At 43.8% G+C, this 26,248-nt stretch overlaps 2 protein-coding genes across 4 annotated transcripts in view; one reads left to right on the forward strand and one right to left on the reverse strand.

Annotated features, from left to right (window-relative positions):
* Nucleotides 1-15,790: 15,790 nt before the first annotated feature.
* LOC308498662 (complex I assembly factor ACAD9, mitochondrial-like) lies at nt 15,791-21,706 on the forward strand (the record flags this gene model as incomplete). The annotated part of the gene is made up of 9 exons (XM_081051090.1): nt 15,791-15,859; nt 16,121-16,240; nt 16,484-16,612; nt 17,879-17,958; nt 18,697-18,823; nt 19,070-19,147; nt 19,687-19,815; nt 20,559-20,631; nt 21,451-21,706. The coding sequence occupies 9 exons, from the start codon at nt 15,791-15,793 to the stop codon at nt 21,549-21,551; spliced, it is 906 nt and encodes a 301-aa protein (XP_080907216.1). The 3' UTR covers nt 21,552-21,706.
* A 1,053-nt stretch (nt 21,707-22,759) lies between these two features.
* Nucleotides 22,760-26,248, reverse strand: part of CFAP92 (cilia and flagella associated protein 92 (putative)) — a 138,079-nt gene continuing 134,590 nt past the window's right edge. For 2 of the 3 annotated variants that reach the window (XM_081051101.1, XM_081051100.1), the window contains 2 exons: nt 25,065-25,229; nt 22,760-24,192 (listed from right to left, as the gene is read on the reverse strand). In XM_081051101.1, the coding sequence (XP_080907227.1) occupies nt 23,929-24,192; nt 25,065-25,229 (429 nt within the window). In that variant the 3' untranslated portion in view covers nt 22,760-23,928. The remainder of the gene's footprint in view (nt 24,193-25,064; nt 25,230-26,248) is intronic. The other variant, XM_081051099.1, reaches the window with a different exon arrangement.

Genomic DNA, 26,248 nt, shown 5'->3' on the forward strand with positions numbered 1-26,248 from the left:
TTGGGGATTCCTGTTGGCATTGAATTGGCATCAATGACCATCAGTTGACACACTCCATTACCTTTGCAGCTTTCAATAAGCTATTCCATGTTTCCATAATAACTAATGTACCCCAAATGGGAACAAGTACAAATCAAAAAGGAAGGAATAGTAGACAGCATAATGTAGTGTATGAGACAAAGAATTCTTTGAGGGACACCTCTGTACACACAGATCTTTGATCTCTAGACAGTAAGGTGTCAGCCAATTTCTGTCTCAGCAGGAAATAAACTAGTGATAAAATTTGAACACCTTATTTGTGTGCCCTTGTATTAGGATATTGACTGCTATGAAGCAGAAACCTTAGTAGACTCATATTTCACTGGTTATGGATCTTATAGCCTTGGAACAAGAGACAACTACCTTCACCCTTTCTTTTCTCCAATTCTGTAAATCAATTTCTCCACTGGCTTCCGATTTTGCAGCTTTAACACTGGGGTATCTAGGAGTAGTTTTCGACTCAAACAATATGCCTGTAACTCAAAACCAAACACCCTGGTGTGCTATTATGGCCAAGGAAGAGTGTCAGATTATTTGCTGGTAAGTTAGGTATGGGAATCAGCTTAATTGATGTGACTCATAGAAAGGACATTCAGAGGTACTGGCATACCTTGAAGATATTGTGCGTTTGGTTCCAGACCACCGCAATAAAGCAGATATTGCAATAAGTGAGTCACAATTGTTTTGGTTTCCCAGTGTGTATAAAGCTATGCTTACATTATACTGTAGTCTATTAAATATGCATTAACATGTCTAAGAAAATAATGTACATATCTAATGAAAAATAATGTCCAACTGAGAACTTTGAGGGAATTTTGAAGTTTTATCTTTTTGGATGTCAGACTTACTAATTTAATTAAGCAGATATTGTTTAAAGAGAAAAAAACACAAAAAATAAAGATACTTTATTGCTTAAAAAATGATAACTATTATCTGAGTCTTCAGTGAGTTTAATCTTTTTACTGGTCAACAGGCTTGTCTCAATGTTTATGGCAGCTGACTGATATGTGTGGCTGTGGCAACTTCTAAAAAGAAGACCACAATGTGGTGCTCTTTCTGCCACATCTGCAGTTACTTCCTCTACTGAAGTCTGGAACCCCTAAAAGCCATTCATGAGGGCTGGAATCAGCTTCTTCCTAACTCCTGTTAATGCTGATGGTTGACCTCTTTCCGTGAAATCACAAATGTTTTTAATGGCGTCTAGCACGGTGAATCCTTTCCAGGTTTTAATTTACAGGTCCATCAGAGGAATCACCCTCTATGGCATCAATAGCCTTAGGAAACGCAATTCTTAAATAAGACCATAGCAAATATAATCATAAAGAAAAGTCTGAAGTATTACAAGAATTACCAAAATTTGCCACAGAGACATGAAGTGAGAAAATGCTGTTGGAAAAATGGCACCTATAGACTCGTTTGGTGCACGGTTGTCACAAACCTTACATTATGCCTTAATGTAAAAAAAGCAGTGTCTGTGAAATGCAATAAAGCACGATAAAACAAGGTATGCCTGTACTCAGTGAAAATGTTTTAAACTCTGAAGATGCGAAATTCTATGTCTACAGTAAACTACTTAAAAATGGCATCTTATTTCTCAGAGGCTTATACTCAGGTATAAGATACAAACCTCAGAGTGTAGCCATTTTTCATTTTTATAGTACTAAAGGAAAAAACATTGCTCATTTAATGTGGTACATGCTTTCACATGGATTATTTTAGTAAATCCTCACAAAAATCCTGTGGGACAAATGGTATTATACTCATTTTTATAGATAAGGAAACTAAACTTAGAAACCGGCATAGAATTCTAAAACTCTTTTTCCACTGTACACACTACTTGAGTACTTACAAATCATGCCTTAATTTATTTCTAATTTTTGTTTTGGAAACTGTATGCCACAGAATTTCTCACTTGCTTAACTTAAGTGAGACCTCTGTACACTAAACAGGAACTGACACATTATCAGATTACTGGATTGATTTGACATTTGTTTTGGCAAAAATATCTGGGCCAGTCAGAAATGTTGGCTACTCATTGGATTGAGACAGAGATTTGAAGCTAATTTGTTTTCCATGGTGTGAAGTGGAGGTAAGAGCAAATACAGTTGTCACAAATACAGTTACTTTATGTTCCAGGACGTATAACCTCTTTTGAGACTCACAGCTACCTTCTGAGGTATCTGTAACAGAAGGGAAACTGACACTGAAAAAGGCTGTGTGACTTACACAAGTCACACATCTAAGAAGTGGCAGCGTCAGGGCTGAATTCAGGTTGATCTGGCTCAACAGCTGGGCCTCCTCCAATGACCTTCTTACTTCGTATGTTTAGCACAAGTAGCAGATGTCATGTAGCAGATGTCATCTAGCAGGGAGGACAGAGCTGGCTGGGAACCTGGCAAGATGTCAGACCTTGTAAAGACAGTATGCATCATCTTTGAACTTACAAAATAACAAATGTAAAACTTTACATTTTAGTAATGAGCTTTCACACCAATTATCTTCCATGATTCTGACAATGACCTTGAATAAATATTACCTGCATGTTACTGGTGAGGAAATGGAGATGTGGAGAGGTAAAGAGATTTGGCCACATAATAAGTAAGCTGCAAATCAAGGAACAGAGCTCGGGACTTTGAAATGTTTAGTCTGAGGCTCTTTGTTTCATGGGAAAATCATCATGACTTATTGATAAGGAAAGCTGATCAAAATCGGGAATAAACCTGCTTGAGATACAGGGGAGGAGGCTGTATCTAGGTGGAGGAGTCTAACATACAATTCTTGTATCTTAAATACCTTCTGGAAGTTGCTTTCTAATTCCTTCAATGAGTAATGCCCTGTCTACCAGATATGGACTCTAAGAAATCTGCGTCCCTTTTCACTGATATCACCACTATGGAAAGTTCCTAAAAATTAATTTTTATTAAGTGTTTATCATTTTTAGAAAGAAGTTTTCCCATTTCCAGAAGTTAGCCAAGATGAACTTAATGAAATCAATCAATTTGTGGGACCCATAGAAAAATTATTTACTGAAGAGGGTATGTATGATTTTCTTTATCATTACCATATCCATTATAAGGGCAATGCTTTGATATTTATGTTAGGAGCAATATACACAGGGGAAGCTCTCTTGAGTGTCATTAAACATGGGGAAATAGCATCTATTGATAACACGAGGTATGATCACAAAATATGGTGAATGTTTAAATTTAAAAAATTTATTACAGTAAAAGACACGTTGCCATTAGTGCCATTTAAAATACTCCCCATCACTTTGAACACACTTATCCCATTGTTCTTGTCACTTTCTGAAGCAGTTCTGGATGTCCTCCTTAATGAGTGTCTTTAGTTGTGCTGTTGTGGCTGCCTTGATGTCTTGAATCGATTCAAATTTTTACCTTTTATGGTAATTTTGATTTTGGGGAAGAGCCAGAAGTCGCACGGTGCCAGCTCTGGTGAATAAGGTGGATAAGGACACATTGTAATGTTTTTATTTGACAGAAATTGCCGTATACCAGAAGTAATGTGTGACACGGAGCCTTTTCATTGTGATCACAAAATATGGTACCAAGTGCCATCCAATGGAAAGGCAGGGATCTTCAACATGGGAAGCGGTGCCTTGAACCTTAGTAACAGTGTGTGACAAGTTTCAACTTGTTTTGTGCAATCAGTTGGGTGTAAGCTAAGGTTGAGAGAAGGTGTGTTTTAAAGTGTGCCGTAAATCATGGATCATGAACAACGCATTAACACGAAATGGGCAAACTGTTTCATCCTCCATCATGACAATGCCCTGTGTCACACATCGCTTCTGGTGAAGTGTCTTTCAAATATTTTATGCATTAAAGATATTTGGTTTTGTTACTGAGTTGTAAGAAGTCTTTTTATATTCTAGAAACAAGATGTTTATAAAAATTTTTCTCATAGTCATTTGTTTCATTTTTTCATTTTATTAAATGTCTTTTAAAGAGCAAATGTTTTAAATGTTAAGTAACTTTTTTCTTTTGTAGTTCATAATTTTTGTATATGATAAATCTGCTAAATCAAGGTTGTGATGATTTTTTGTCTATATTTTCTCTTAGGTTTATAGTTTTAACTCTTAATTTTCAAATTTATAATCTATTCCCAGTTAATTTTGTTTATGATGTGAGGTCAAATTTGAGGATGATTTCTTTGCATGTGACTATCCAATTGTTCCACAACACTCATGTAAAAACTGTCCACTTCCTATTTAATTCACTTGCTACCTTTGCCAGAAATCAACTGACGAGAGGATTCTGGGAAGATAGCAGAATAAAGTACACCAGAAATCTGTCTTCCCACCTAGACAACACTTGCACTGGCAGAATCTGTCTGATGTAACTGTTTGGAGATCTGGAATCTTTTAGAGGTTTCCAACAACCAGGAGAAGGCTTGGACAGTAAATTGTGCTTTTATTTTGATAGATTTAAGCTCTGAGCACACTAGCAGCTACCCATTCCTTGCCTCAGCCCCAAAGCAGGCAGCTGTGAATTTATTTTTGCAGCAGCTTGCACATAGCTTGTGGGAGTCAGATTGGACAAAAGGACTCTGCCCATATAATATTAGGGACCTGTGTTTTGATTGCTGCTTCTGATAACAGAGGTGCAAAGAGGCAGAGGCCACTGTCTTTGCACCTACTCTGCATTGTCCCAAGCCCATCCCCCTCTGACTGAAATGACTTCCAGGGGATTTAAAAGACTGACCCCCCAGCCATCTTCATTTTTCTTTTCCCTATTTTGTGAACCAGATTGAAGACAAGGACATTCAAAAGCAACCACATATATGGGGGGAATTAGAAAGTTGTCATGCATGCTCAAGGAAAGGTGGAGGCTCAGAGAAGGCCTGAGAATTTAAATTTATACCTTTGGCTGATCCTCGGCACAGACTTAGCCCACAACAGTTAAAAACAGCAACAACAAAAAGCAACAACACAAAAATCACAAAACAACAAAAACAAAACCAATATATGGGACTACATGAAACGAAATGCTTCTGCACAGCAAAGAAACAATTGATAAAATGAAATGGCAACTTACAGAATGTGAGAAAAAAATTTGCAAACCAAACGTCAGGTAAGGGGTTAATATCCAAAACATACAAAGAACTCATACAACTCAATAACAACAACAACAACAACAAATGATTGAAAAATAGAGGAACTAAACAGACATTTTTCCAAAGAAGATATCCAAATGGCTAACAGGAACAGTGAAAAGATGCTCAACATCATGAATCATCAGGGAAATGCAAATTAAAACCAAAGTGAAATATTACCTGACTCTGTTAGAATGCTTATTATCATCAAGAAGATAAAACATAACAAGTGATGAGAAAAGAGAACCCTCATACACTGTTGGTGGGAATATAAATTGATGCAGCCACTATGGAAAACGGATTTCTCAAAATACTAAAAATAGAACTACTGTAAGATCCACTACAGCCTATATACCCAAAGGAAATGAAAACAGGATATTGAAGAGATATATGTACCTTCATGTTTATTGCAGCATTCATGTTTATTGCAGCATTATTCATAATAGCCAAGACATGGAAATAACCTAAGTGCCTGTCAACAGAAAGGGCCTTTCCAACAGATGAATGGAAAATATGTGCACACACACACACACACACACACACAGTGGAATATTATTAAGACACAAGAAAGAAGGAATTTCTGCTGTTTGTAACAACATAGAGGGACCTTGAGGACCTTATGTTAAATGAGATAAGTCAGAGAGAGAAAGAAACTGTATGATATCACTTATACAAGGTCTGACAGGTTCACAAACTCATTCTAAAAAAAAGTGCTGCATACGTCATTGCTGAATATCACTACGGTCACCTCTGAAGTACTCCCCTTGGGAAGCTATGCACCATTGCCAGCAACTAGTCCATCCTTCAAAGCAATTTCGGAATACTTTTTCTGGAACGGACATCAGAGCTGTTATTGTATTACCCTTGATGTCCTGAATGTCATCAAAATATTTGTCTTTCAATATGTCCTTTATCTTCAGGTAAAGAAGTCATTGGGGGCCAGATCAGGTGAGTAGGGAGGGTGTTCCAATACAGTTATTTATTTACTGGCTAAAAACTCCCTCACAGACAGTGCCGTGTGAGCTGGTGCATTGTCGTGATGCAAGAGACATGGATTGTTGGCGAAAAGTTCAGGTTGTTTACCTTTTTCACGCAGCCTTTTCAGCACTTCCAAATAGTCAACTTGGTTAACTGTCTGTCCAGTTGGTACAAATTCATAATAAATAATCCCTCTGATAATAAAAAAAAAAATTAGCAACATCGTTGTGACTCTCATTTGGACTGATGGAACTTCTTTGGTCATGGAGAATTACCTGACTACCATTGTGCACTTTGACACTTGTTTCAGGATCGTACTGGTACACCCGTGTTTCATCATTAGTGATAACATAGCCCAAAACATCATCTTGCATCTCCAAAAGGTTTTGGCAAACTTTGATTCTCCTTTGCTTTTGTTCATCTTTGAGCTCCTTCAGGACCATTTTTCTACACACCTTTCTCATGCCAAGATTTTCATTTAAGATTTGCCTGTTTCTTTATCAACGTTTACTTGGTCTGCTATGCTTCTCACAGTCAGTGAACAATTTTGATGCGCAATTCGACAAATTTTTGCAATGTTTTCATCAGTTCTGCTCGTTACTGGCTGCCCTGACCTCTCTTCATCAGTGATGCTTTCTCTCCCCTCAGAAAAAACTTTTAACCCTTTGTACACTGCTGTTTTCTTCATGGAGTTATCCCCATAAACTTGGACTCATATGTCCCTGATTTCAGTTCCACTTTTCCCAAGTTTAGCAAGAAATTTAATGTTTGTTCATTGCTCTAATTCAAGTTCACATTCTCACGACAGCACACAAAAACATGCAACAGCAAAAATGAACGCCACTAACAAGATGCTGCCCCATGTTGACATGAACACAGCTGTGAGACACTGATACACCAAGGTTATGACACCTTACTGAGCTGTTTGTACAGTGCTGCCATGTAAACACATGGTGGCAAATTCACAAACTTAATTGTCAGACAGCGTATGTGGAATCTAAAAAAGCCAAACTCATAAAAATAGAGTACAATGGGGATTAACAGAGACTAGAGGCTGAGGGAATAGGAGAGATGTTGTTTAAGGGTACACACATGCAACTAGTAGATATATAAGTCCTGGAAATCTAATGCACAGTATTTTTTTTTTGGAGGAAAATAAATGTTTATAAGAACATAAACTTCCACCTTGCAGTTATTCTCCCAGTATAATATTGAGCACATTCACATTTAATGTGGATATGAATTTTATGCTTCCTAGGCATTTAGCTTAGAATTCATCCCAGTGTTCTTAGACTAATATACACTATGTTAGGGGCCAGTTTTGTCTTGCCATCTTGTCTTCCAGAAACTCCAAGGCAATACCTAGCATTCCTTAAGACAAAGGATCTATTAACAGAATTGTATTTTACATGTTAATGCACAGTATTATAGACAGTGCTGTGTTATAAATATCAAACATGCTAAGATACTAGTTCTTAATTATTTCCACCACAAAAGAAGAAATGATAATTGTGTGACATGATAGAGATGTTAGCTGAGGCTACAATAGCAGTCATATTGCAACATATAAATGCATCAAATCAACATGCTGTACACCATAAGCTTACACAATGTTATATGTCAAGTACATTTCGATTTTAAAAAAGCAAAAGCAAAACAGCAAATCCTGGAGAAGAGGGAAAAACCTAATTTCCAGAGTTACCACTTTATTAGATTCAAATGCCCAGTTTTCAACCAAAAAAATTGCAAGGCATACAAAGAAGCAGAAATGTATGGCCAATTCAAAGAAAAATAATAATAAACCAACAGAAACTGTTCCTGTAAAAGACCTCATGGAAGGATTTAGTAGACAAAGACTTCAAAATGTTCTTAAAGATGCTCAAAGAACTAAGGGAAGATGTGGAGAAAGTCAAGAAAATGATGTATAAACAAAATGAAAGTATCAATAAAGAGATAATCTAGATCCATCCATGTTGTTGTAAATTATAAGATTTCTTTCTTCTTTATGGCTGCGTAATACTCCTTTGTATAAATGTACCACAGTTTCTTAATCCAGTCATCTAGACAACATTATGTTAAGTGAAATAAGTCAGAAAGAGAAAGACAAGTACCATATGATCTCACTTATATGCGGAATCTAAAGAAAAGAATAAGTGAATGAACTAATCAGAAACAGTTTTGGGGACAAAAAGGAAAAAAACCGAGAGTTGTTAGATGGGCGGGGGGCGGGGATAAGGGGAAAGGTGAAGGGATTAGGAAGCAGCTGGGAACCACAAGATGGCCTCAGGAGTTTTTTGAAAATTAATTTGGGGAACGTATTCTATAATGCTGTAAAGATTTTGTTGGGTATCCGATGGACATGCGTCCTATTTGGGAGACCACCTCAGGGATACTGTGGATGCCTGATCATGGCATTGTACACCAGAAGCTAAACATTAATGAATGCCAACTATAATTTTATATACATAATGTGATGGCTCAGTGTGAGGTCAGAGGGATAGTGAATGGGGGGTGAGGGGTTCACAGTATGAGGGATATAAATGATGAACGTCTAAGTATTACCTTGTCTTGTACACCTGAAACTAATAAATTCAATAAAAGAGAGATAATCTAATAAACAAAAAAGAGGTGCTGGAGTTTAAAAGTACAATAACTGAAAAAAATCACTAGAAAGATTCAAAGGCAGATTTGTAAAGGTAGAAGAATCAGCTCACTTGAAGGTAGGACAATGGAAATTATCAACTCTGAGGAACAACAACAACAAAATGAAGTGAACTTAAGGGACCTGTGGGACGTCATCAGTCAGACCAACATATGCGTTGTGGAAGTCCCAGAGGATGAACAGAGAAAAGGCAGAAAGAATACTTGAAGAAATAATGGATGAAAATGTCCCAGATTTAATGAAAGACATGAATATAAACATCCAAGAAGCTCAGCAAACACCAAGCAGGTGAACTGATAGAGACCCACACCAAGATATAATCAAACTGCCCAAAGACAGAATTTTGAAAGCAATAGAGAAGAAACTCATCACATATAAGGGATCTTCAATAAGATTATAATCAGGTTTCTCATCAGAAACTTTGGAGGGCAGAATGCAATGGGCCAATATACTCAAAGTGCTGAAAGAAAAAAAAAATCTCAATCAAGAAACCTATATTCAGCAAAACTGTCCTTTAAAAGTAAAGGAGAAATTAAGACATTCCCAGATAAAATCTGAGGAAGTTTATCACTAGATCTGCTCTGCAAGAAATGCCAAAGGGATTCCTGTAGGTTGAAATGAAAGGACACTAGATAGTAACTTGAAGTTGTATGAAGAAATAAAGATCTTAACAAAGGTAAATATGTGGGCAATTATAAAAGTTGGTATTACTGTAATAATGGTTTGTAACTCTACTTTTTAATTTCTACATGATTTAAGAGACTGATGCATTTAAAATGTTAGTCTAAAAGCTAGTATTATTATAACTTTGGTTTGTAACTCCACATTTTATTTTCTATTAAGAGGATAATGCATTTAAAATAATTATCTGTATTTGGATACAATGTTGTAAAGATGTAATTTTGCGACATCAATAAGAGAAAGGGATAAGGATGGAGCCATTAAAGGAACAGAATTGTAGTATGTTATTGAAGTTAAGCTGGTATAAACTCAAATTACAGTGTTATAACTTTAGCATGTTAATATACTTCTCATAGTAATCATAAAAAATAGCTAAAGAATATACGCAAAAGGAAATGAGAAACAAATTTAAACGTTTCACTGCAAAAAAATCAATAAACACAAAAGAGGACAGGAATGCAAGAAATGAAGGACAAAAAAGTTATAAAGCATATAGAAAACAAATAGCAAAATAACAGAAGTAAGTTTCTCGTTAGTAACTATTTTAAAAGTAAATGGATTAAACTGTCCAATCAAAAGACAGGTTGTCAAAATGGATTAAAAACAAAAAAACATGATCTAATTCTATAGGAGACTTACTTTAGATCCAAAGACACAGATAGGTTGTCAGGTTAAACAGGCAAACATAAGATAGTAGATACAAAGAATGGAATATTAACTTTTGAAAGGAAGAAAGTTCTGACCCCTTGAATGAACCGTGAGGACTAAGTGAAATAAGCCAATCACAAAAAGATAAATTACTGTGATTTCACTTACAATGAGTTACTTAGAGTAGTCAAATTCATAAAGACAGAAAGTAGGATTGTGGTTTCCAGGGACTAGGGGAAGGTGGAAATGAGAATCTGTTGTTTAATGGGTTGTATAGAGTTTCATTTTGAAAAGATGAACAAAGCTCTGGAGATGGATAGTGGTGAATAGTTGCACAATAATATGAATGTACTTAATACAAGTGAATTACAATGTTTCCCCGACGCATTAGAGCTGATTGTCCGGTTATGTCTTATTTTCGGGGAAACATGGTATATACTTAAAAAAAGTTAAGATAGTAGATTTTATGTTATGTATATTTAGCACGATATAAAAAATTGGAAAGAAATCATTTGACCATTGATGAGTGGGTTTATTTCTCAATCCTTTGTTCTGTTGATCTGTTTGTCTATCTTTATGCAAATATTACATTGTCTTCTACTGATCTTTGTAATAAGGCTTGAATCCAGATAGTTGTTGTTTTCTAAAGTTGTTTTTTCTTCTTTAGGTCCGTTGCTTTTCCTTATAAATTTTAGCATCAGCTTTTCAAATTCAACAGAGAGATCTGCTTGTGTAATGGTTGGGATTCTAAGAAGTCTATAAATTGGTTTAATGGAGAATTAAGATTAAAACAATATTGAATCTTCTGATCCATGATTATGGTATATCTCTCCATTTATTTGGTTCTTATTTAATTTCTCAACAGCACTTTATGCGTAGTTGTCAATTTTTGTCAAAAGTGTTTTGATAATTTATCAAATTATACTGAACATTTTTGATGGTTTATAAAAAATTTATAAGTATTTAATTTTTTTGATATTGCTTTAAATTGTGTTTTTTAAATTTCAGTTTCTGATTGTTGCTAGTGTATAGATATACAATTGATTGTTTAAAAATTATGTTTACAGTGTATGGAATTCCACTTTTTTCAGTATATGTTTCTATTTATGGAATTTTTCTTTAGAATATACATTTTGTTCATTTCATTAGTAAAATTCACATTTACTAAAGGACACTTAGGATGTGTAAACAAGATGAAAAAATGTCACACATTCTGTCATAGTTTTTGTTGAAAATCAATTTAGTTGGACTTTCAGCAAATGTGGGTGTTTCATTGGGGATTCCTTAGAAACCTCAGGGTTATTTCCATTAAATTTAATATATGTGTAATATGATAACATTTGTTTGTTTGAAAAACCTTTATGTTGAGATAATTGTAGATTCACACGTAGTTGTAAGAAACAACTCAGAGATCAATTGTATCCTTTCCCTAGTTTCCCCCAGGGCATAACTTTATAGTATGCCTTTTGCAGCATCACAACCAGGAAATTGATATCAATCCCACCTTGTTCAGATGTCACCAGTTGTAGCATGTACTGATGTGTGTGTGTGTACTTCCCCAGTTTTATCCTGTGTAGATTAATGTCACAGTCGCCACAACCAGGTGCAGAGCGGCTGCACCCTAGGCCCCTTCATGCTGTTCTTTTACATCCAGCCTTCTTGCTCTCCCCTCCCCCAACCTCTGGCAACTACTAACCTGTGCTTTATTTTTATTTCAAGAATGTTGTATTAATGGACCCATATAGTATGTACACTTTTGGGATTGCCTTTTTTCACTCAGCATGATTCTCCTACAAGTTGCCACATGTATCAATGGTTTATCCTTTTTATTTTTCAGTAGCATTCCATGGATTACCTGTGGATTACCACAGTTTGTTGACTAGTCTAATGTTAAAGTATATCTGGGTTGTTTTCACTTTGGGGACTTCCATGAATAAAGCTGCTGTGTACAAGTTTTTGTGTGAACGTGTTTTCATTTCTCTGGGATAAATGCTCAGTATTACAATTGTTGGGTCCTAAGGTACTTGTGTGTTTAGTTTTTTAAGAAACTACCAAATTATTTTCAAAGTGAGTGACTGTACTGCTTTATAGTCCCACCAACAATGTGTAGTTTATCTAGTTTGTGTGTTTTTTTGCCAAGATTTGGTGTTATCATTGTTTTTTGTTTGTCTATTTTCTAGCCATGCTGATAGCTGTGGAGTGATAGCTCACTGTAATTTTAATTTGCGTTTCCCTAATGGGAGATGATGTTGAACGTTTTTTCATGTATATAGTTGTTCTCTTTATTCGAGGTCTGACAATTAAGTTTGCAAACTTGTTGCAATGATGTTGTTAACCTTTTTTGATATCAGAGTGATTATTCATTATGAATTTGTACCAACTGGACAAATGGTTAACCAAGTTTACTATTTGGAAGTGCTGAAAAGGCTGCGTGAAGAAGTTAGACGACCTGAACTTTTTGCCAACAATTCATGTCTCTTGCATCACGACAATGCACCAGCTCACACGGCACTGTCTGTGAGGGAGTTTTTAGCCGGTAAACAAATAACTGTATTAGAACACTCTCCCTACTCACCTGATCTGGCCCCCAGTGACTACTTTCTTTATGAGAAGATAAAGGAAATATTGAAAGGGTGACATTTTGATGACATTCAGGACATCAAGGGTAATATGACGACAGATCTGATGGTCATTTCAGAAAAAGAGTTCCAAAATTGCTTTGAAGGGTGGACAAGGCGCTGGCGTCGGTGCATAGCTTCCCAAGGGGAGTCCTTCGAAGGTGACCATAGTGATATTCAGCAGTGAGGTATGTAGCACTTTTTCTAGGATGAGTTCACAAACTTTATTGTTCGACTTCGTATTTTATGCTGTTTTTCACAGTGAATACAGCCATGTGGATAGCACCCAGATCAAGAAACAACACAACCTGTATTGGTAATTTTTTACAATACAATTCTTTTAGGGCTAATGAGGTAAAATCGAACACCTAATGAATAACCATGACTATACAATTTCCAGTTTTAAAGTTTTGGACACTGGGATTTATACTATACAAAAATTGTTCTGTTTACTTGTATTTATATAAACATAACTTATATTTTATTTGATCAAGATTTTTTTTTTCTTGGTAGTGGACTCTCGAAAAATTGACCAGGAGAGTAAAATCCCAAAGGAAACGTTAGAGAAACTGAAGAGCCTGGGGCTTTTTGGGATGCAAGTCCCAGAAGAATATGGTAAGTAAAGGAAAACACTCCCTCACTGGTTGGCTCTTAGGAAAGTGCTCTGTATTTGTCCAAAAAAGGGTTCTGTTCAGGAAAGGTGGCCTTTAAGTGCATATGTCCAAGAACAAGCTGTAGAACCACTGGAATTAATAAAAATATCTATTGTGGGCTAAATGTGAGTGGCCAGCTGGTGGGTATGTGTGGATTGGCTAAGGGGCCTGTAGGCAAAAAGAGCTGCTGAGTTCTTCACTTTCTTCCTCTAAAATGGATAAAGGACCACTTCAGGGTATCTGCTCACTAGGTCTCTGTGGGTGGCGGAGAGGAGCGGTGTCACAGCTGAAATAGCTGATTGCAATGTCACCTCCCTGCACAGCCCTTTGGTCTGGTGGGCACAGGAATTGCCCCTAGAGTCACGTGTGCAGGGTCTCCTGGGTTTGGCTTCTGAACGGGGTACAAAGGAAGAAGGCATATGGCTGCAGGGCACAAGCTGTGTGTATCTAAGTGGGGGATTTGACCCTGAGCAACCTCGAGCTTGGCCCTGTGTCCTTTGGACCGTGCACGTTAATTCTTGGAGTGTTATAGTGATGTTTTTAACCCCCACATCAGAGACCTTGCCTTTCTGCTCAGGATCCCAGTGTAATTCCGCCTGATTATATTTGGCTAATCACTGCAGCTTGTTTTTCTTTTGCCTTATCTGGAGGTGGTTATCTCAGTTTTGTGGGATTAAGGGGACAGGCAAGCAGTGTGTGTGGAGAGAGGACTGAATAGAAAATATTTCAAAAAGACAGAGCATAGAGCACACACTATTTTTACTCTCAGGCCCCTTTGACATAAAGCTGTGGCTCTAGGCGCTCAGCCTTAACCCTGTACCTATCTCTCTGAGCCTCCTCCCTAAGCCTTTGCTAGCGGGGAGTGCGGCCAGCTTTCACCAGCTGTTGGGCAGGAGTTCAAGGGAGAGGAGTGTTGGTGGTGCTTTAAGGGCTGGGCATATTTCATGGCTGTGAGCTGGTCATTTGGAGATTTTTAATATTTTGGGTATTTTCCCAGCCAGATTGTAAATTAGATTTTGCACAGCAAGTCACAGAAGCAGGAGTTTGTCTTGATGTTCTGTTTTTCTGCCCAGTTCACTTCTAGACACTAAAGTTAGGGCTGCCCTATCCCATCCCCTGCCCTATCAGCCTCAAGTTGGGGAGCCCTCAATGTCTGTAGAATAAGTTTCCTCTTGTACCCAGCTTAGAGCTGGTACAGTCTGAGAATAGTGAAAATTTAGGAGAAACTAGTGTAATGCCTGATTTCCTTGATTGTGAGCATATTTTAATCTGGTGAAACCTTAGTTTATATGTGTTTATTACTTTGTTTTAAGTTGTTTAATGGTGTATCTTGTCATCATTTGAAACACCTCCCATACTTCCAAATGTATTAAAAAAAATTACCCCATTTCTGCAGAAGACAAAATCTGCCCTGGCTGCGGATGATGGGGGTTCCCCAGGCCGGCCAACCACCGAGTACTTAGGAAGTTCCTCAGGGTTCAGGGCGAGATGGGCACAGGAAGGCTTTATTTTAGGCTCTTACCTCCATTTTACAGATGAGGAGACTGAGGCTCAGAGAGGTTTGCCAAGGCCAAGTACCCGGCCTAAAGGCCGACCCTGTCAGAGTCTAAGCTCAGGGCTTGTCTCACTGCCCCCAGGGCCTGGAAGCCTTCTGTGCTTCCCCATCTGGAAGGTCCTCAGTGTAACAGCTCTCATGGTCAGCCTCTCCCTGAAGGATGCAGAACCCCTGATGAGATCCCAAATCTGGAAGTGTGTGGATGTGGGTGCCTGCTTACCGTAGAGGCCCACCGTGGACGTGCTTGGAGAACACTGTAGGGCGGGGTTCAGCTAACTGGGTGGCATGCTGCCATATTCAGTTGGGTGCCTTCAGAGCTGGGCCATGACACAGTATGTGTTCACAACTATACACTTTGAAGTCATGGACCCGAGTTTTCAAAGCAGACCGCTTTCCTGCTTTGGTCATGAACAGCTGTGCCAGTGTGAGCCTGCCCTGACATCTGCCTAGGGTGTTTCTGTGGCCCTATGTTGTGCTAGACACCTCCTACTTGTATCCCATGTCATCTCCACAACAGCTCTGTGAGGTTGGTGGTTTTGTTCAGGGAGGTGAAGCAGCTTGGCCTGGGCAACCTGCTGGTAAGAAAAACTGCCAGATTGAAACCTGTGTCTGACTCCAAACTCTGTGCTTCCACTCCTGTCCACCACTGTACACAGCACTAGGCGTGGCAGTCCCTCTTCCGACCTAGACACTCTAAACAGGGGAGGCTCTGTCTTCAGCGTGTTTGGTCTCAATAGACCCGTTTCACATAGTTCCTGTCTGAGTGTTTGAAAGGTAATGGTTACCTTAGGAAATCATCTTAGGACAACCAGAAAGTTGTTCTTTCTAAAATCTCTGGTCTTCAGAAATGACTGCTGAATATGCCTGCACGAGGAAACAGTTCAACAGGAACCTCAGTGAATTTGGATTAATTCATGTACTGAGGGTTCTGTATGGGTGGCACTTTGTTGATTTTATTCCATGGACATTTAGACGTGTGCTTTTGCTGTCTGCTCTGGTGCCTCGTGTGCGGTGACTGGGGAAGAGGACAAGAGAAGGCTTTCGTTAATGTGGTTCCCTTTTATGAGTGTGGGGCTGGGTTCTCTTGTGCATTGGGGCTTTGGACTTAATCTCCTTCTCTGCTGGTTGGCAGACTTGGGTCTCAGCACATGTAAATTGTTTTTTCTGAATACTCCAGGAAAAGTTTGCCCTAATGGCTCAGAAAGCTTATGTAATGGAAAGTATGGCCTACCTCACCGCGGGGATGCTGGATCAGCCAGGGTTTCCTGACTGCTCTATCCAGGCTGCCATGGTGAGGGTAATCCCAGCACAGCTGAGAAAAGCTCTTTAGCCACAGCTGGTCAGGTGGTCAGGACGGTGCCTGGGGCCACCCAGGGAGACAGTGGCAGGCTCTCGCCTGGGTTAGCCTCATCGCCAAGCCCAGCTCCATCCTGAGTCCCCCACTCCTCCCAGCCACACCTCCCCCATCCTGAGGTCCTCCTTTTGGAAGGGAGTTGGCACTGACGAGCCTGTGCTGACCTTCCTCTTGGGTCCGTGGCAGGTGTTCAGCTCCGAGGGCGCCTGGCAGTGCGTGAGTGAGGCTTTGCAGATCCTGGGGGGCACAGGCTACATGAAGGGGTACCCGTACGAGCGCATGCTGCGTGACAGCCGTATCCTGCTCATCTTTGAGGTGCGTGCCCTGCCGCCAGCCCCGTCTCGCTCTGCTGTGGGCCCTGCTGGCTAGTGCGTTCTCTCATTGGACCCTTGTCACACCCCTGCCTAGATGAGAAGGCTGAGGCAGACAGGCCTCAGTGGAAGCAGCTCACTCAGGGTACCATTGCCAAGGACCCTTTCTGCTGAGCCCACCACATCCTGGCAGCTCACCGCCTCCTGGCAACTCGCCACAGGTCTTTGCCAAGTTGGTGGGACAAGCAGAGATCTCCTAGGCGGCCTTGGTTTGACCTCGAATGCTCGCTCTGGGTCTGGGTTTTCTCAGTATACTGACACAGCTTAACGGGGTCATGTCTGAGGCCATCCTGGCCCGGCATTCTCACTGTCGAATTGCCGTCCCCCTAAGTTCACAAGCCTAGAGTCAGCTCATTGAATGTGTGCCAGGAGGGACCCAGGGAAGGGAGGAAAAGGGGGTGGGGGCCCTAGAGGCACTGCAGACACCATCTCACCTTTGTGGTATCAGTGGTCTTGACTGCGCATCCTGGCTGACCAGGAGGAAGCCAGAATCCCAGGGTGTGAGGGACAGAGGTGCACCTCTCCGGAGGGGATGATGTCTCACGAAGCAAGTGCGCCTGACCCTGGGGGCAGAAAGGACTTTGACCAGGTTTAGGGGAGGGCAGTTTGGGCCGAGGGCAGGGAAATAAGACATGCCAGGCCCAGACGGGACCTTACTTGCCAGCTCTAAGTACCGTGTTACCCCGAAAATAAGACCTGGCCAGACAATCAGCTCTAATGCATCTTTTGGAGCAAAAATTAATATAAGACCCAGTCTTATTTTATTATAAGACCAGGTATAATATAATATAATAATAATATAATATAATATAAATACCGGGTCTTATATAAAACTGGATCTTATATTGATTTTTGCTCCAAAAGACATTAGAGCTGATTGGCTAGGTCTTATTTTCGGGGAAACAGGGTAGGTGAATGGAGGTAAAAAAAAGCAGGTCTTTGTGGGAGAAGCAGCCATTCCTGCTGGGTGGGTCTGGGGCAGGTTGTGGAGTAGATGAGGGCTGCATGGAAGGGGACACAAGCCAGGCTGCAGAGCACCTTGGATCTGACTATGAGGCCAGTGGGAGCTATAGAAGATCACAGCCCTGCTTACAGCGGCTTCCACAGTGCGGGGAGCAGCGGTGGCACGGCCACCCGGTTACACGTGCAGCACTGCTGGGGCTGCCCGGGGACAGCCTCTGACCTCTGACCTCTGTACTGCTGGCCACAGGGGACCAACGAGGTCCTGCGGATGTACATCGCCCTCACAGGCCTGCAGCATGCCGGCCACATCCTGACTGCCAGGATCAAGTAGGTGCCCTGCCCACTCTGTTCCTCGAGTCCCCCCTGGGGTGGCAAGAGGTGGGTGGAGGTCTTGTAGAGCTGAGCCCACTGTCCGGCCGGCTGAGGGAGGGAAGGGGGCAGGAATCCTGCTGAGTAAATATGGGGCCTTGAAAGCCAGACTTCAGAGCCTGGCCTTCACCTGAAAGTGACAGGAGGAGCCAGTGCTCAGGGAAGCCCTCCGTGCCTGCCTTGTGGTCAGTCCCCTAACAGCTCCTGTTTCTCATGTTTCCCTGTTTCTCTCAGGGAGCTGTTTACGTAAGCTGGGGAATGGGAGGTACCCCTGAAATAGTTGCCGGGCTTCAAGGCCAACAGAGACCAGTTTATTTCCTCTCTTGCTCCCCATGACCCCCACCCTGAGGCCAGAGCAATTAGTGCTGGAGCCCAGGATGGGCTCAGAGCATTTTACAGATGGCTCATTGGGAGAGAACGACCTGGAAGCTGGACGTGACTGAGCAACTTGTGGAGGGAGCACCTCAGAGGATACTGGCTGCTCTCTGACAGTCCAGAAGGGTTGAGCCCACAGCCAGGTGTCCAGCACGCCCAGGCTGGAGGAGGGGCACGTAGGACTTGGATTGGCCCTTCATGGTTTTGCATAGTCAAGGAGAGGGAGCGGATGCCCTAGATCTCCGGAATACCAAGAGGGGCGATCGTGTTGCTGGGAGAAGCAGAAGGGCCTCGGGTTATGGGGCCATGGGCTTTCTGCAGTGAGCTTAAACGGGGCAACGTGTCTACTGTCCTTGAGACCATCGGCCGGAGGCTTCGGGACTCGCTGGGCCGAACCGTGGACCTGGGGCTGACGGGCAAGCTCGGAGCCGTGCACCCCAGTGTTGCGGTGAGTGAACCCAGAAGGTGTAGCCTGTGGAATATCTCCTTCCCAAAAGGGACGTGACCAGGGATACTGGGGAGGACCAGCCAGTTCTCCCAGCTGATGTCCCTTGTCTCCACCCTGTCACGATGGAGAATGGCCCAGCATGACATTGTGGCCTGCGCCCTGCAGCCCCTGCCAGGCCCTGTGCTGGTAGGACAGGAAGGTCAATGGGTGAGGTGCTGAGCTGACTCCTTTCCTCTGGCCTTCCAGGACAGTGCAAGAAAGCTCGAGGAGAACGTTTATTACTTCAGCTGCACTGTGGAGACATTGCTGCTCCGCTTTGGCAAGGTACCCAGCCCCCTGCAGCCCTCGGGATGGCAGGCCCTCCTGCTGGGGGTCAGGGAGGTGGGCCAGCATCTGTGAGATGGTGTCTCATCAAGTGTTCATCTTTGGGAAATCGTAGTTACCGTGGAGGGGTGGGATAGGGAGGCAGGGCAGACTGTGGCTGCCTGTCCCAGGGACCACTCAGCTAGCTGTTTGGGAGCCCCCGCTGCTGACCACCTTCCAGGTGAAGAGACTCTCCCTTCATTGAGAAGGGGCAGCCCCACTGGGGCCTGAATCTCTGGACCTGATCTGTGAGGCTCTGGCGGCTGGAGTTGCACTGGCCTCATTTCTCAGCCTGGTGCCTGAGACCTGGTCTTGCCTTGACCCCAGCCCAAATCTAGACTGTGAAGGGGAAAGAGGTGGCCATGAGCCCACCTCCCACATCCCGCAGAAAAAGGCAATATTTATTGCCCCTCTCCCCCAAGATGTGAGGCTAGGAGATGGGTGAAGATGTGCCCAGGGAGGGGCTGTGCGTGTTGGGACAGAGGCTTCTGTATTCCCAGACCATCGTGGAGGAGCAGATGGTCTTGAAGCGGGTGGCCAATATCCTCATCAACCTGTACGGCATGACGGCTGTGCTGTCTCGGGCCAGCTGCTCCATGCGAGTAGGGCTCCGGAACCATGACCATGAGGTGAGCCAGCCCTCCCCTGCCCTGCTCTGCTCTGCCCTCCCGTGCCCTCCCCTGCCCTGCCCACACAGGCAGCCTCCTGCTGGCTTTGTCCTACCATACTTTAATGAGACCTGGTGGCTGGGGGAAGGAGTCATTCATTGGGTGGCATGGCCCAGGTGGGGAGTCTCAGGTGGGAGGGGCTAGGCAAGGGCCTAGCACCCACTTGTGACCTAGAGTGAGTGAAGTGCAGGGTCCATGAAGCAGCTGATGTATACGCTGGCAGGTTTGCCACTTTGGCTATGGTGGACACTGCCAGCTCCAATGGGAGGGTCCAAGCTGCTTAGGACACAGGGCCACTCCTTTTCTTCTTCCTACCTGAGAGAAGAGGGTGGGTGAGTGACAGGGTCCCAAGCCCAGCACCCTCACCCTTTCTGCCCTCCTCACCCTGCTGGAGGAGATGGGTGCAGTCACTGAGTGCCTGCTCCATGTCCGTCTTTATGTGCATTGTCCCGTGGCCACAGGAGTCACGATCCCTCTAGCAAGGGAGGAAACTAAGGCTCAGAGATGTTGAGTAACTTGCCCTTAGGACAGAGCTCATTTGGCTCAGGGCTGGAATTAGAACCTAAGATTATGTGACTTCTGAGCCAGGATTCTTAACCCCAGCCAAGTTGCCCAATAGTTCTTTGCAGCTCAGAGCTCAGACCTCCGGGAGGGGCTGTCCATGGCCCAGAGGTCCCAAGGTTCTGTCCGACTTGACTCTGCAGGTTCTGTTGGCCAACATCTTCTGTGCGGAAGCTTATTCCCAGAATCTTTTCACCCTGTCTCAGCTGGACAAGTGTGAGTAGGGTGGTTTGGGGGAGGCAGGAGAGGGTTGGTTCCAGGCCATTGTTGACGTTGTTTCTGGACTGTGTCCAGCTCCCAGGGCCTGCTGGCTGCTCACAAACGTCCGCCGTGAGGACTGGGTCAGGCCTGCGCAAGGCTGGCCAGGCGGGAGCACGCACCTACAGGTGGGGGCTCTGACAGCACTGGTGCTGGCACCTGCCCTGGGAGGCGCCCGATGCCCTTGCACCGGCCCGTCATCCCTGCACGGCAGCGGGCGTGGAGCTCCCTTCCTGCAGTGTCCCTGGCTGCGGCCGGGGGCCCTGCGGGCCTTTGCTCCTGCTGCTTGGGTTGTCTCCCACAGCCATATGGCTGTGTCTCGGAGTGTGCAGCGCAAGTTCCTCTCCGGCTCTTACAGTCCCGCTGACCTCAGGGCTTCATGTCCTGTGTCCCCTGTTGCTAAGAGATGGTGGAGACGGTCATGTAATTCTGTGTAGTTCTGGCTCTGGTGCTGCCAGGCACCCTCCCCGGGTGCAGACCATGCTGTCTCCACAGCGAGGAAACAGCTTCTCCTGCAACAGGCTTGAATTGCAGAGGGGTCTTCTAGTGAGCAAGGGCCTTCTCCTACTCCCACAGATCTGGAGATTTTAGGGATTAACTAGATGAGTCCTTTGTTACTCAGAATGAAGCCTCTATCTGCAGCCCAGAATCACTTCCTGGGGGTTCGGAGGGGTGGGAGGGTCACCCACGGGCTGGCTTTGTTGGGGAAAACATGCCCCAGCAATATTTCTATTATCACAGTGCAGAGAGATCCTGTACTGTCTCTTTTTCTCCCAGATTCTCCCGAAAATCTAGATGAACAGATCAAGAAAGTGTCCCAGCAGGTCCTAGAGAGGCGAGCGTACATCTGTGCCCACCCTCTGGACCACACATCCTGAAGCACAGAGACACACAAGCACAGCGGTCCCTGCTGCTGCCAGCCCCCGGCCACAATCCCTTGCTAGACGACTCGCACTCTTTTCCCAGAAGGTGTGGAACTTGGAGTTACTCCAACTTGAACCATTTCTTCCCAGTCTTCACCTGAAGGTCTTTCTCCCGGCTGAAGCGGCTCTTCCAGGCTGTGGCCTGTGGACATTGCTGCGTAACGTGATCCCATGTTCTGAACGGGGACAGAGAGAATGGCATTGCTGAGCCCTGCGATTTGAGGGCATGCTGCTGGTTAGGGGACTTCACCGTGGAGACTGGGGCCTGTGCTGCTACCCCATGGCCTGGGCCTGTGCAATCTGGTTCAGGCAGGGACAGCCATTTCTACTGGGCCACACATTCTCCACAAAACAGTTTGAAAGCTGCACACATGTTCATTCAGACTAGGAGCTAAATGCACTTAGAACATGTACCAGGAACCACGGAAAAACAGAATATTAAATGTCACAGTTTGTGTTTACCCTTCTTTGCTGTACCAGTCATGCTTTTTCCTCAGAACCAGACTTTAATGGGTGACAGTGTGGCCCTGAGCACTCCCTTCTAGTTCCTTTTGTCCTTACCTTGCGAGAAAAAGGCCCTGAAATCTGTGGAGCAGGTGCCCAGTGTGGGTTGTGGGGGTGACGAGCCCTGTCTTTGATCCTTCTCAGGTGATGGGTGGAAAACCATAATGCCTGGTATGACAACACATGCTATTGCCACCTGGGCTTTCTCTCAGCTTTCTTTGCAGGGATTGGCCTCCACTCTTGAAGTGAGGGAAAAAAGGTATCTTTAGGTGGCACTGACAGGCCACTGCATTTCTCCAGGCTCCCTTCCGCTGTTACCTGCTAGATGTACACGGTCCCAGCATGCGCACACTGGCAAGTGTCAGGATTTGGTCTGGTTCCTGGGTGGTGTGGGGGCTCCCCACTAAAAAAGCCCATTATAGATGTTGCCTTGAGGGGGAGGAGGAAGCCAGACTCTCTCCTTTCCCTCTAAGTGTAAGTCACACTCTGCCATGATGAGAGAAATAAATAGGCAGAAAGAAGACTGGGAATACTACTGAGCCGGCTTAATGGGGTTGCCTGAACATTCTGCCAGGATTTTCTAAGATAATCTAAAGGTGAAAGTGTACAAATATGACTTTGGAAATAACTTTCCAATGAAACTCAGAGTTCTTAAAGTATTTTATTGGCAGGGAGGCATTTTGCACAAAATGGAGTGTGCATATCGTTTCAGACGGTACGGGGGAACGAAGGTACACGGAGCGCCTCTGTGGGGAAGGCTCGGGAAGCGTGCAGACCCTGCTCTCTCTGGACAACACTCAGGAAAGGGGGCTTCACTCGAGGCCTGGTGGCATGCAAGTCCCGTGTCAACAGCAGGTTTTCTCCCTCCAATTGAGTTCAAAAGGCTGGAGCCTCCAGTTCAATTCTCCCTTTTTCTTTTCTTAAACATGTTGTGAGGAGGGGAGGCCCCTGTATGTACTTGTTATATGTTTTCAGCAACATGCACCGGCTACTTGAGATGCTCAGGGAACGTGTGCTGGGAAGGCCTGCAGTCGAGCCCACCAGAGCACTCAGGCCAGTGAGGAAGCCTGGTGTTCATTCCTGGGCTGTAGCACAGTAGTGACTCTGAGCCCAGGGCACACTAAACGTAGGAGGAGGTCTTCACACAGCCCCTGAACCTGGGGCCTGTCCTGAAGGGAGGCAGCAATGTCCAAGTGAGGACAGACAGAAATCTCAGTAGCTTTCAGCACTCCCTCCTGTTTCATGGAGCTGTCACCTGCTGCCCTTGGGAGTCGGGGGAGGGAAGAAATCCATCCTATTTATTCTGTTTTCTGGGAAAAGACTGGCAAACCTTGTTGCCAGATAAGCCCATCTCATTCTTCCCTAATAAAGGTTCTAGTTCTGTTAACCCATCAATTTGGGTTCTCATCAACCTATAAATGATTTTGGAGGTCCTTCATTAACAAAGGGTGAGAAAGAAAAGAGGACTCAGAGGGACTGATGTATCAAGATCCCAGTCTCCCCGACAGAGGGAGATGGCAGTGTCTTGAACTCCAAGGGAGTTGAAAGGCCCCAGTGAAGCCCGGAGCTTCTGCCCCCAGCTGTTGGCTGGGCTTTCAGAGACCAGAGTCATGAAGAATAGTGTTGAAGCTCAGAAAGCCCTTAGATCTGTTTTCCACCTTCCCATTTTATAGTTAAGAAACCTTATAGTTAAGGCCCAGAGCAATGAAGGGACCTGCCCAAAGTAACCCAACAAGTTAGTATTACTGCTGTAGCTAGAATCCGGGTCTCCTGAGTTCCAGCCCAGCTTTCAATTTGATACCAGACCCATTCTGAAGCTTGACCTAAGTCACGGGGATCTGAAACTAAATGGATACAACTGCAGACAGAAAGCACAGAGTTCCTGCCTGCCCACAGCACCTGGAGGCTCAGCTTTGCAAAGGCCTTGTCTGTTACCTGGTACGGGGTTCAGTGCTAGAGGAGCAGGCAGTTGGAGGAAATGTGGTGGCTTCCTGTACAGGTCACAGTCCCGGTGGCACAGGTGCCAGCTCCACCGCCCTCGATCCAGTACAGGCCCTAGCACGTTAGCAAACAGCGTGTTCTCCCTCCATCCCTAAAAGGGGAACAGGAAGTTAGGAGGAAGGTCCCTAGAGAGACCCCACCCAAGCCCTGCTCCTCCCCATGGACCTCAGTGAGTTCTGTGGTGGTGCTGGTGGGTAGCAGCCTGAGGTGGTGGCCCCTTTCAGTGCTACTATGGAGATCTGTCACTTGGAACCCATTGGCTGTGAGCCAGCCTTGGCGGCATTTCTTCTTGGCTTTTTTCTGCTCTTCCCCAGAACCCTGAGGCTCTACCATAGCTGAGAGGTAATTCTGTGAGTATGTGAATCTATTCTTGGTTCCTGGAAATGAGGGACAAACGTGTGTGGAAGGGTGGTGGCAGACTTGGGAAGGGCTGACTGAGCCTCAGGTTCCCACGTGGGTGTGAGCAACAGCTGAGGGCACAGTGATAGTTTCTGACAACATAGCGGCTGCACTCAGGTGAAGGAATTGTGCAGCAGCCCTGGGAAGGTCACATGATTGTCCCCTTTGACAGAATAAGACCTTTCCTAAAGTCACCGTGTGCTGGAAGCCTAGGCCAAGGCTGTTTCTTCAGGGTGACAGCTACTCTCATAAGCAACAACAAAATATTCCCTAGAGGGGAGGAACCTGTGTGTTTTGGGCCATGAGCATCTGAGCATATGTGGAGGACCTCGGCTCACCCCTGCATGTGGAGAATTCATGTTTAGTGTGGAAGCAACACCTCTCCCAGCACCGGCTCTCCTGTCTACTCTGCCTAGCTGGTTGGCTCTCAAACACATACAGGAGATCTGCTGACCTCCAGGTAGGATGGTCAGACTGGAAAAAGCTCATGGGATTAGCCAACTGCTGTTCCCCTGTCTGGAGTATAAACATTTGACTGTTTCCCACTCTGTGCTTCTCGCTCACCTTGGCCATCTCTCGGTACAGCTCCTTCTTGGCAAGCACCGTAGAATTCTGGGTCTGAAGGCTGTAGTTATAGACAGCCTCTTGGGTAGGGGCTGAAATTCTCATCACCTTCACCACAGGCTTTGGAGGCTTTTTGCTAACCTGATGGGTGCCCGTGATATTTTTCTGAAACAAGAGACAGCAGTCATTACTCACACAAGGCCAAGCACCATCAACTCCCTGCTCGTACTCAGCTCTGGGGCATGGCTGCAATACAGGTATCGATTCTTGAGTACTGACATGGCCCACACGTGGCTCCAATCAGAATATTTAGTATTTTGTCCAGTGTTTCTGGTTGTCCTCTGGGAGAGTCAGTCTGAATTAGTCAGTCTGCCTGTTCCTTCCAAACCCTAGAGCTAGTGGGTTATACCTCCTTCCATGATACTTCTTCCTTAGAGTTTAAAGTTGAATTTCTGACCAGAAGAGATTACTCAGTGAAGTAAAAACAGTGGTCAACAGTTATTCTGATGCTTGGGATTCTCTGCCCTGGGGCTGATCTGGCGAGGTATGTGGGGAATTAGGACTCACACCTAAAGTAACTAGATGCCTGAGAAGTATATCTGATATTAAAGAAAGACCACACACTGAACAACTAAAGCGGAATTATTGGACAGGCTGGGATAAAAGTAAAGATAAATGTAATAATCATTCTTAAAAGATATAAGTGAATATATTAGCAATATGAGGCAGAAGTAAGACCAAAGAAAAATATTGGGTATAAAAACATAGTAGAAATAAAGGACAAAAGTGAACGAGATGTACTGTAGCTGTGTTAACAGCTGGGGAATGAGTCAGTGAACTGAAATAATAATAATAATAATAATTATTATTATTGTTATTATTATTATAATCAGCTTGACATATGCTCCCAAGAGGCAGCCATGTATAAAAAGATAAAATTAGGAAACCTGAGTTTAGAAGTAGAGACACCTGCAAAAGTCCCAAAAGGCAGGGGAAAGTGAGAATACGAAAGTTTGTAGTAATAATGAGTATCAGAATGGATAAAAAAAATTCCAAGCTGGGACACTATTAGTGAGATTTAAAACAACAAACACAAAAATAAATCCTAACAACTTGCAGAGGAAAAGAGCAGGCCACCTGTGAAGGAAAGAGTTGGATTAATATCCGATTCCACAACAGCCGTA

The sequence above is a fragment of the Rhinolophus hipposideros genome (assembly GCF_964194185.1).
Source record: "Rhinolophus hipposideros genome assembly, chromosome: 1".
Classification (NCBI taxonomy): Eukaryota; Metazoa; Chordata; class Mammalia; order Chiroptera; family Rhinolophidae; genus Rhinolophus; species Rhinolophus hipposideros.